This window comes from Grammomys surdaster, unplaced genomic scaffold, assembly GCF_004785775.1.
Source record: "Grammomys surdaster isolate TR1022 unplaced genomic scaffold, NIH_TR_1.0 543, whole genome shotgun sequence".
NCBI classification, from domain to species: domain Eukaryota; kingdom Metazoa; phylum Chordata; class Mammalia; order Rodentia; family Muridae; genus Grammomys; species Grammomys surdaster.
The window spans coordinates 1,323,416-1,335,953 of NW_021604962.1; the positions used below are offsets into that span (position 1 = coordinate 1,323,416).

The 12,538-nt window shown below is 38.8% G+C and overlaps 1 protein-coding gene across 1 annotated transcript in view; it reads right to left on the minus strand.

Moving 5' to 3' along the window:
• The window catches only part of Cfap69 (cilia and flagella associated protein 69), a 68,104-nt gene that overhangs the window by 49,796 nt on the left and 5,770 nt on the right, over positions 1-12,538 (minus strand). The window contains exons 2-5 of the mRNA XM_028781766.1: positions 11,171-11,230; positions 7,454-7,519; positions 4,519-4,628; positions 2,008-2,084 (exon numbers count right to left, since the gene is read on the minus strand). Coding sequence (XP_028637599.1) covers positions 2,008-2,084; positions 4,519-4,628; positions 7,454-7,519; positions 11,171-11,230 — 313 coding nt within the window. The remainder of the gene's footprint in view (positions 1-2,007; positions 2,085-4,518; positions 4,629-7,453; positions 7,520-11,170; positions 11,231-12,538) is intronic.

Below are 12,538 nucleotides of genomic sequence, written 5' to 3' on the forward strand. Positions count from 1 at the left end.
TCTTTCTTGCTTTAGCACCATCTCCTCCAGAAAGCTGACCCTTAATAAGGTCAAGAATATCTCCTTAAACTTCATGTTGGAAGCTTCATTTGGAATTAGAATATCAGTGTTAGAAAAAAATTTAAAAAATAATAATAACAATAACAGGGAAGAGAACAATTAAACTAGCCAAACAGGAAGTATGGGAAACTTTCTCATCTGCTTCTCCATCTTTTCAGTTCCTACAAAATAAGAAATATCTTACAGCTTCCTGATTTAGCATTTCAAAGCAGAGTACCAACTTTTTACCTTATTTATTTCCAGAACCCTTCTCCTGAGTCAGAAGTATCTACACAGCATTTAGAAGAATCTCTAATACTTACTAATACATGGTAGAACCTAGGGGTTCTTAGTAATTGCCACGAACATATTTTATTAAATACTTCATATTGTGTATTTTCATTTACTTCATGTTTCCAGAAATTAAAAAAGGCACAGAGCAGTATTTGCACTACATTATTAGTAAAGTAAGAAGTTAGGAGTTCATACTGTCCCCAGTGGGACAGCAATGTACTTTTACAAACAGGGTGTCAGTAAGTAAATAATGGGATCATAGGTCATGGATTATTCTAGAATGTCTGCTAGTTTTCTAGGAGGCAACATTCTAGAACAGCAGGGCCAACAGGGACACTTAAAAATAATATGACCAACAAAACTTATTTTTTAAAATATTAGTATGTCATCTTTTAGAATGTCTTCCTATTTAACTTTTCCACTAATGACAGAGTTGAAATTTCCCATTACTTCTGAACCTACTTGGTTCTTAAGGTTTTCTTTAATTCTCTGTATTTAATCTAGTCTTTGTGATACTTCTACTATTGGAGCTGACATTTAGGAAATTCTCTGAGTAACTATAACTGAAGATAATGAAACCTAGACAAAAATAAATAATATTTAATGTTAAAATAAACATGCTTTTTATTCACTTTGGGTGAGCTTTTAAAATCTTCTTGTATGGGGAACATCACTTGAAAAACAACTTAAGGAAATGGTTTTTAACGTTTTTAAAATTTCTTTTTTAAATATTTATTTTTATTTTTTAATCCTTTTTTACAGTCCAGCCTTCATCCCCCTCCCCGAGTCTGCCGACCCCCCCCCACTACTCCCCATCCCATACCTCCTCCCCCAACCCTCCTCTCCAAGAGGATGTCCCCACCCCTACACCCTGCCCTCACCCCATCAGGCCTCTCCACTCCCTGGGGCCTCAAGAAATTGTTTTATGTGATCACATTTCTTAGGAAATTATTTTTCTATTTACAAAAATGAAAAAAACCCTTTATGACATTTTTCATATTTGATTTTATTTAAAATGTGGAGCATACAGAGAGCAATGCATGTGAACTCAATGGTTTCAGCAACTCAGCATGAGAGCTAATTGTGGAAATGCTTCTCTTACTGAAGGGAGACGACGGATACTTGGCAGGACTTGGGAGTGGGACATGGAATTCCACCCCCAGCTATGCGGCTATTGGCAGTTGATAGCTGCCGGGTGGGAGACTGGTTTGTCTGAGAGTGCATGCTCCAGTGAATCCCACCTGTTCAAGAATATTTGACAGCACAAACTGATCTTGATGGGGACAAAAGGACAGTCAAAGTTGGGTGTCCATCTAAGGGCAGTTGGATGAGGGGTGAATATGACCAAAAGATGGCGTATAAACTCTCAAAGAACTAAAGAAAGGCTAACAAACACACAGCCAATTTATACATCAAGTCAAAAAAATCAAAGAAGTAAAAGCCAATCTTCCAACATAAAGAACAGAGGAGGGCCTTGCTGATATTATGAAACACTTCAGGAGCAAACAGCTCCAGAACTATCACAGAGCACACCATGATAATTCTTAACTAAAATAAGGGAAGAAGGAGCCTTGGTGGGGGGAATCCCGTTAAGGAAACCATGAAAGCAGATCCACTCTTCCTCAGGTTGATCCTGCCGGCTTATATTTCCCATCTAAGACAGTCTTAACTTACCCAGAAGTGCAAATGAATTAGCTGTATCTTCAGTGTAAGTTATTTCATCCGATACTTTCTTTTTCAAAAATGGCAAGCTTCAGTAAGAATGAAGAACGACAGAGTAATTTTAAATGGATCCCGTAGTTGATACATCCCTTATAAAAGGGGAAATATTTATATTCTAAAGAATAAGGGATATTCTCTCTTAGCCTATCTTATTCTTTAGTGTAGAGAACAACCAAAAACAATAAGAAGAAAACTATTTCTAATTAACCAAGCAGAGACTAAACAAAACCCATTAGTAGGAGTAAAGAGATAAGGATGGGCTAAGTAATCTTACATCACTCATAATAAAATACTTACAAATCATCGTCTGATGGCAAAGTCACTGTGAATTACAGTTGTAATCAGAGTGAGGAGAACTCAGCTAAAACTTACACGTGTTTAATGGCTTCCCTCAAGTTCACAAAGCGGAAGCTACCAAATCCCTGGTCAGCTTCTTCCCAAAGGCAGCTTCTCCTCCTTACTAATCCCATTAGTAACTATTCACAAAAAACGGAATACTTTTGGAAACAATAACTAATTCAACTTGAAAAATATTAATTATATTAGAACTGTAATTCACAGTTACTATAACTACCATTATCTGAAAATACTTATTCGTAAATCACAAAAGATCAAGCTTATGAATTCTAGGTCATTATACTAAATTTCAAGGGACAGATAAAAATTACTTCTTAAAACAAAATATAAACCATTCGAATCTCCTGTGCTGTTTGAAGTATAACATACTTGTATATACCACTTCCAAGTCAAGTCTTTCAAAACATTTACAAAATCATTGGGAAGTGAGACTGACAACAATGGCATGTGGATACAGAAACAGTGAGAGTGGGCACACTCTTTTCCTCCTGTTGGAAAGTAGTTGCAAATAGGAATTGAAAACTATCATATGTGGATACTGAATAAACAAGTTAATTTGAATTTAAAAGTATATCAAGGCAAACTACAAAAAGACAATTTTATAATCTGTGTGGGGACTCATTCCTGTCCTTTGAGAATTAAGTTCAAAGCAAATAATACTATCATCTAGTTGACTGATGAACAGCTAAAGATTTCAAAACTAAGACTCTAAATATCTTGCCCCGTTTTTACATTATTTTCTACCAAAGGAGACTCCGATAAAGTATTGGGGTTGAGGGTTCAACCTGAAAAGTTATGCAGGAAATAAGAATGTGCTCCTGGTACAATGGAAAAAGCAACTAGAGACTAAAACAGAAAATCTGATGTTTTTTTCAATGTTTTAATCTCCAAAAAATTCTTGAAAAGACAATCAAGTGAGGATTGGGCCGAGTGAAATGGTGAATATAGGTGGAAATTTGAAATGTTAAAAAATAATGTCAATAATTTACAAAGGAGAGAAAGAACACAGCTGAAAAGATGTGTACTGTTTCACAGTGAGACATTCTGCAGGCTGAAGCAGTTGCATGGATCGGACACTGGAGGTGAGGCTGTGAGCCCAGTCCTTTAGAACCTGCACAGCCCCACACGCAAAAGGGCTGTTTGTAATACATGTCAACACAAAAACTTCTAGTTTGTTTGAAAGCATTAAAGCAATAATTTATTTCTTTGTATGTAAATCTCCATTGAAAAGTAAGGCCAGACATAGGCATCTGGAAAATTATTTTTATATGATATCAAAGAATTAATGTAAATGGCTACAGAATTTTTTATTTTACTGCTGCTAAATCTAAGAGTTGGGATGTGTGTGTATATATATACTAATAGTGTCACTTTGCTATTTAGCATATTAAATTGATAGATAGGTTTAGAAGATGAAATTGTCAAAATGATTTCTTTCCAACGTTAAGTCTTCTCCATTGGTGTATTGACATGAAAGTGGCTATTTAAACATATATTAGATTAGCCACTATGTGGCAGCAAAGAAGCATTATATGTGTGAGTATCTACATACACGTTAAGTGTGTGTACATTTGATTTCTATGTACATAAAATATATGTATACACATATATATGTAGTTTCCAGAGTTGGAATAGAAACTACACTAGAGAGAAGCATAAGGTATAATAATTTTATAACTCTTATCTCTAATTTATATTCCCATATATACCAAACAATTTTTCTTCCTCATTCAAAATGGCAAAATCAAATGAAACATGACATAAGAATAGACTTTTCAGAGTCAAATTGTTTTAAAGAAAGAGTAAAAAGAACACCAAACTGAAACTAAATACCTTTAAGTTTATGTAAAGATTCTCTCAAATTACGACAGTTCTTTGGTTTCATTTGTTGCTTACCAATCATGTGAGCATGGCAACATGTAAGAAAGTATTTTATATATACTTACAATTTCTATAGCAGTCTGTAGCATTTGAATAGTAACTGCTGAAATCCTGTCAACAACTTAAGTTTTGCTTTTTATTATTTTGACATACTATATATCTAACATCTTTGTAATACAAAATAAAGCATATAGTACAAAGTAAAATTGAAGAAAAACAACTTACCCACACAATTTTATGATGTCAGATGCAGGTTCTACAAAACAAGGCTGCCTTTCAATTTTTTCTGCGCACAGACTCAGAATTTTAAATATCTGTGCCAAATCTCTTAGAGGCTTTAATATTTTTGTTAGGAAATAAAATTATCATTAATTTATAAACACATTTCTTCTAAGAATTTACCCCAGAAAATTTACAAAATCCGATCTATCTTGTTAGGTATGGTAAGTTTTATTTTAATTGGTTTGAAGTCTAAAGAGAACAGTTTATAACTGTACTTTTAGCAACATTATATTTTCATCCATTTATTTCAACCACAACACAAACAGATATGGCTTAAATCCTATTTTAATGTAGTACTTTATCTTTTCAGATGCATTTTCTTTTAATCAGAATTAAAATTGTTTGAGATTTTTATTTCACTTAAAGCTCACATAAAAGCAAAATGTACCTCTTCTAGAGCTTCAAGTAATAACATATTTTATTTTGCCAGTTTAAAAAAAACATGATTAATACAAAACCAAATTTCGTTGATTCTGTTTGACGGCTAGGAGATCATTCTGATTGTGACCTCAGGCTCTAGGCTGAATCCTAGTGTCTCTAGCTTTGCTGCAGGAACTTCTTAGGCAGGGAGGGGACACACTTCTGTTAACTTCAAGTTCCTCTGAATTGAAGCATCCATTCCTTATAGGAGAAGAGGCTCATGTAACTCAGGAAGTAAACCTCACAAGTCTTGGAAAGCTGACATTTATGACTAGGGAAGCTTTGTACAACTTTCAAGGATGTAGCTTTGTGAGCTCTCATTGGCATTAATGATGGGGAGTGCTGTTTAGTGATGCATCTTTCTCTGAGTCATCCGTGTTCCTGTAAGATAGACCAATAAAGTCAATAGTTCACTAAATTAGACTTGGGCAGAACTCTTAACTTGGTTTTTCATCAGTGCCTTATCGGGGTTAAATAGGTTCTGTTCATGTCTCCCCAGGAAAAATTACATAACATACTTGGTGCCTGAACAGGGACAGACAGAAGCTAGGAAGAGTTGGGACAGAATAGTTATATGGTCCTTGCAGTGTGTGGTGAGACATATATCTATGACTCATCAGTTTGAAGGCAGAGTCCAGGGCCACAGTCCCAATGGGGGTTCTTTTCTCCCATGGTAGGGGTGGCGTGCCTCCTTGCTTAAGTTGTGGCTCCACACTGTAGATGTGTGACAGGGCGTGCAGCAAGTTTGACATGTCTCAGAAGGGAGTATCTTTGGGGGAATCCCAGTTTGACTATCTTCTTTTATGTAATATGGGGATGGGGAGTCTCTTGGTGAGTGGAATTCAAAGCATGAGTATGCAGATACTCTGACAACAGTTCAAAGACTAGAGACGGTATGGTAGTCCCCCAGGAGACAGCCAGCAAGCTGTGGTGACATCTACATGTCCACTGCTATATATAATAAGATATGTAAAAGAGGCAAACATGGCTGCTTCGATGGAAGGCTTGTTTAAAGAAGGAATTACAATGGGAAGGGACCTAAAGCTATCACCTTCCTAGTTAGCCTCTCATTGGGTGGGTAATTCCCATAGCAGTCATTCTGAGCAGCTGGAAATGCCAGGATTCAACCAGGAGGTATAAGTCATGACGAGGAGATGGAAGGGAAAGAGAGTGTAACTTAGAGCTGTGCTGGAAAGCCCTTCATGGGGTCCAGAAGCTTAGAGCTTGGAGGAAGCCAACAGTGATGTGACAAGACCAGATCAGAAGTGATCCATGATACACACCCCTCAGGCCTGACCATTAATAGAGGTGAAGGGAAACTCCATGACAACACATTGTTTTTCCTTAGGTTTAGAGAGTTGGTAGCAAGTAGCTCTACTTCTGAATACCTTTTCAATAGGCTGGCTTTAGAGGCTGTAAAACTTTACTAAGTGATGGAAGTATCACTTCCCAGGAAGCTGCTATGAGACTTTCCCTGGGAGACGTGCACTTTAGATAGCTCTGTTTACTTTAGCTAGGTCACTGCTAACAGATTACAGAAACAGTTCTACGTAGTCTACCTTAATGAACCAGTGAGTCTGCTGTGACTACTTGCAGAATTATACATGAGCAGTTGCTTAACAGGAGTGTAGATGACTCAAAGGCAGCTGCAGCACTGAAATGTGTACTTTATCTTGAGTCATGATTCACAGAATCTGAATCCCTGGAGTTTCTTGCATAGTGTGCAGGCAGCTTTCCAGTTGGAGAGCTTCCTTTTCCCAGCAGGTGTGGATCTCTAATACAGTCTTGGAGAGTGACTACACGAATCTTGGAAGTTTCTGTTTTCTAAACATTGTGAGTTTCGCTTATTTCCTGAGCCTTAGGAACCTCTGTCCTTTCTCCAGGAGAGAATACTTCAATTAGAAGGAAAGTCTATACAACACTGCACCCCTTCCTCCGGATCCCACAGATCTTCTAGTCTCCTCTGCATTTCCCAACTCCACCCCAAGCCTTGGAAGGGGTGATATACGTGCTTGATAGTCTCCTTCCTCTGTGGCAGAGTATTGAGCAACTATGCCTGAGCAATAGTCAAGTCACCTCAGAAGCTTGATGGTTCATGAGATTCAGGTACAACACCCATTGCAAAGAGGAAGTTTTCCACCCCAATTGATTGAGGCTGACAACAGCAGCAATCTTTAGGTTCAAATGTCTAAAAGGCAATTTAACAAGAAGATTTCATCTATTCAACAGGACAGTAGTAATAACATCCCTCCTGAGACCTATGAACTCCGTAGTCATGAGCTTTCCACTTTCCTGTCAGTTTCAGATGGGGATCCCTTCTCTGATCCTGACAATCAAACAGGTAATAAACTTACATGGCTTGTGACACCATGTTCCCATGACCACAAGAAGGGATCTAGTGTATTTTATAGTGTTTCCAGAGGAATGAAATGAACATACTCACATATATAAAGGATACAAATCCATTCTGATAACAGTGTATCAGTTTCTTGATATAATTAAGTTGTTTTTCTTCTGAGACATCCTAAAAAAATGGTCTGTTAGTTATTTTGTGCTATTAAGTTAGTTAAGATTTTTGAAATTTTATTCAGTTTATAGACACATGAAAATTACTAAGTAATTCTTATATATAAAAAAATGCAAGCAGCCTGCATCTTCTACAGGGACCCTCCCAAATAACTGCAGCAGCTGGAAACCCTGTGGAAGCCAGTGGACCCAGGACCCATCCCCTCTGCTCCAACTCCACCTCCCTTCCCTTCTCACAAGGGCAGATCATCAGCATGTCTGCCCCCCTGAAGACTCCACAGTCTGAAGGCCTCCCAGGAGATCTGCTACTGCCAGAGCCACAGGTCTCCCAGGAGACTTACAGTAACCTAGGGACACAGGAGGCCATTTTTACTATGTTAATTCTGCCAATCCATGAGCATTGGAGATTCTATTTTCTGAAAACTTCTTCTATTTCTTTCTTGAGAGACTTGAAGTTATTGTCGTACAGATCTTTCATTTGTTTGGTTAGAGTTACCCCCAAGATATTTCGTATTATTTGTGGCTATTGTGAAGGGAGTTGTTTCCCTAATTTCTTTCTCAGGCTGTTTATCATGTGTATAAAGTAAGGCCACTAAAGCTCAAGTCCAAGTGGATCAAGGACCTCAACATAAAACCAGATACACTGAATCTAATAGAAGAGAAAGTGGGAAAGAGTCTCAAACTCATTGGCACGGGGGTAAGTTTCCTAAACAGTACTCCAATGGCTCACACTCTAAGATCAAGACTTGATAAATGGAACTTCATGAAACTGGAAAGCTTCTGTAAGGCAAAAGACATAGCCAATAAGACAAATCTGCAACCTACAGATTGGGGAAAAAATCTTCACAAACCCCATATCTGATAAAGGACTAATATCCAAAATATATAAAGTACTCAAGAAGCTAAGCTCCAAAAAACCAAACAATCTAATCAAAAAAATTGGGTATAAACCTGAACAGAGAATTCACAATAAAGGAATCTCTAATGTCTGAGAAGCACTTAAAGAAATGTTCAAACTCCCTAGTCATCAGGGAAATGCAAATCAAAAACAACTGAGATTCCATCTTACACCAATCAGAATGGCTAAGATCAAAAACTCAGGTGACAGCACATATTAGATAGGATGTGGAGAAAGAGAACCACTCTTCCATTGTAGGTGGGATTGCAAACTGGTATAATAACTCTGGAAATCACTCTGGAGGTTTCTCATAAAATTGGAAATAGATCTACCTGAATATCCAGCTATTCCACTCCTGGGGATATATACAATAGATGCCCCACCATACCACAGGGCACATGCTCCACTATGTTCATAGTGGCCTTATCTGTGATAGCCAGAAGCTGGAAACAACTCAAATGTCCCACAACAGAAAAATGGATACAGAAAACATGGTTCTACACAATAGAAGGGCCCAAGTGAGGATGCTTCAATCCCACTTGGGAGGGAGAAGAAAGCAATCATGGGAGGCAGAGGGGGAAGAGGAAAGGGGACATAATCAGGTATTGAGAGGGGGACAGAAGAGAAGTCCTAAGGGGCAGAAGAATGAATGGAAATATGCACCCTCGGAGGGTGGGAGGTGGGGGACCCTCTAGAATGTACCAGAGACCTGGGAGGTGAGAGACTCTCAGGACTCAAAGGGAGAGACCTTGGATGAAATGCCCAACAGTGGGCAGAAGGAACTTGTAAAGTCCGTCTCCGGGAGAAAGACAGGGCATCAAATGGAAGGATGGGGTTGCCATCCCACAGTCAAAAACTCTGACCCAGAACTGTTCCTGTCTAAAAGAACAGCAGGGACAAAACTGGAGAACAGACTGTGGGACAGGAAGTCCAGTGACAGACCAGTTTAGGATCCAGCTCAAGGGGAGGATCCAAGGCCTGACACTATTACTGATGCTATGGTGTGCTTACAGATAGGAGCCTAGCACGGCTGCCCCCTGAGGCATGGTGAAGTGGAGTGGGGTGGGTAGGGACATCTTCTTGGAGACAGTGGGGAGGAGGAATGGGATGAGGAACTGTGGAAGGGGGGACTAGGAAGGGGGCACCAACTGGACTGTAAAAAATAAAAGTAATAAAAAAAAGCAAATGTATATACGGGTACCATATCACACAAAGAAAAGAGAACAAGCAAGGCTGAATACAAGGGGATAAGATCTGAATGCAGTAATGGACACGAGTCATCAAAGTAAAGAAACCTTTTTCTAGTAATGAGTTCCTTTCATTTTGGTGACAGATGCATGCACAAAATATACTAAAAATTAAATAAAGTTTTATGCAAAGTCTCGCAGCTTCTGTTCTGAGTGTTAATTTTACTGTATTCGCTTCTTACTGTATGTTCAATGAATCATAAAGAATTTGGGTACAGTTAATAAACATCTACACACTAATGTGCTTTCAAACTCATGTGTCAACCAAAACCAAAACCCCACACTGTGACTTGTGTTCTTCCTGTTTCATCTTACATTCACCTGGTGTGTGTGTGTGTGTGTGTGTGTGTGCACGCGCGCGCGCGTCTGCATGTGCATGCACGTGGGTATGCATGCACACATGCATGCATTCTATAGCACAATAAGGATATCAGTGGGCAATATTCAGGGGTTTGTTCTCTCCCTCACCATGTGAGTTCAAGAGATTGAACTTGAATAGTAAGGCTTGGTAGCAAACACCTTTACCCACTGGCTGTCTTGTCTGCTTCTAGCCCTTTCTAATAAACTGTGCATGAAAAGCACTGGCATGGTTTCCATTCTGTTTTAAAACAAAAGCTAATAAGAACTCCCCATGTTTTATTTTTTGATGTAGATATATGTGCAATTTAAGCATTTAAAATTTACAAAAATCAGTCATCAAAAGATAAATTATTCTTGGTTGTTTTTATTTTTCTTCTCTATAAAGAAGTCTAAAAATGTTAAAACAATAGCTAAATGTTTGTGTTTACTAATCATAGGATGTTACTTTGTTTTGGTGGCTGTTTGAGTTGATCAATTTAGTATTTATTTAAAACATAAATTCATCTTTGAAAATGACTATATGTAGTTCCACATTAGGTGCTATTTCTGAGGCACTTATCAATATTGGGTAACATCAGGAAAGTGCTGTGCATAATCGTGTGTATGCACAGTTAGTATCTTCTCCCATTACAGCTCTGAGTCTTCTTAAATAAGAAGTATTACTTTTTTTGTATTCTCATCATTTTATCAGGACAAGTCATCTCTTTCTCTCTCCCCCTTCCCCTCCCCCTCTCTCTCTTCCCCCCCACCCCCGTGGTAAATCTGTTTCCATGTCCTGACTCAGACTAGAAGTTTTATATTAGTCCTTTTCCTACTACATCTTTTCTCCAGTCCTAATTGTCAAGAATTATTAATAAGATAGATGACTCTAATTTTGAAGTATTAACCTAGGATAGGAAGTACTAACCTTCCTCTACTCCTGCAGATCTTCGATTATAGCCAACATGGATGGGTTGGACCCTCTTATGAAAACAAATTGGTTCTCATATTAAATTCTAATTCTTTGAATACAGAACATATACTGTAAGAAAAGTTTTTAACAAAGAAAAATAAACAACAAATACATCATAGGGAATGCCTATTATTGTCCAGGGAAATATGATTTTCTAAGTGACTTGGCAAGAACGCCTCAAAGGTCACTCACCTTATCGTCCTCTTCGAGGAGTTTGATGATACGATTAAGGTCCATAGGCTTGAAAATACCCTGAAAACACACAGCTCTTATTATTCCACAGCATGAGAATAAAGAAATTAAGTCAAGCACACACATGACCACGCCACCTTCCTACCCCCTCCCACAACTTCACACACATTGTATACGTGAATGAAAATTTCATACATGTATACAATGCATCTTAATCATATCTGCACCCACTCCCTCTCTCCACCTTCATGACACCCCCCCTTTTCCCCATTGTATCTTCCTTCCCGCTTTCAGTTCTTTTCTTTTTTTTTTTTAACATACTGAGTCAAATTAAAGCCACTCATATGTACACAGCTATGAGGTTATCAAATCCGGCATGGGCAACCTGCCAGTGTCTACCCTCAAAGAAAAGTGACTCAGTCCCATAGCAGCCATTGATTTTTAAAGCTCCTCAGGCATGACTGTGGCCTTGGAAACCATCCCAATGGTGAATTATAACCATTAAATTGTTACTTTAACCATTAACAAATAGTTTGGTAAACAGGATGTCGCCTTTGGAGATACGGAGTTTACAGTGTCCATCAGCTGTGGTTACTTTGGCTTTCTCTTCTCTTTCCTTGTTGCGTTTTCAGATTTTATGGATGCAGATAAAGCCACAGACAAACAGGGTAGTCTTTTGCATTATAATTTCTGAAATAACCTAACTCTCTCCAAGAGGTGGCAGTAGATGGAAACATGCAGCAACCCACAGCCAAACATCAGGCGGTGCTCTTGGGAAGTTCTGTGGAAAAGTCGAAAGCCAGAGGGCTCAAGGACACCACAAGATTTAGAGTCAACTCACCTGGGATCATGGGGGAATCTCAGAGACTGAACTACCAACCAAAGAGCATGCAGGGCGTAGACCTAGGCCCCTTACATATTTGTAGCGAATACACAGTTTGGTCTTCATGTGAGTCATCCAACTTTTGGAGTGGGGGTTGTCTCTGATTCTGTTGCCTGCCATTGGGTCTCCTTCCCCTACCCGGACTGCCTGGTTGGGCCTCAGTGGGAGAAAATGTGCTTAGTCCTGCTGGAACTGGATGTCCTGGGTTGGGTGGTATCCAAGGTGGCTTTCCCTTTGAAGAGAAGGTGAAGTGGTAATGGGAGGAGGGACTTGTAAGGGTGGGACTTCGATGGGGGCTACAGTCAGGATGTAAACTGAACATATAAATAAATTAATGAAAAAGAAACAAAGACACTCAGGAGGTTGAGTTTTCAGGATCAGTAAGTGATGGGATGTGGAGTGGGGAAGAAGGATGAGTGTCTGCCCTGAGGAATTGCATGAGACAGTGCTGGGAAGAGGTCTGTGCTAGGCCTGAGACAGTGCTG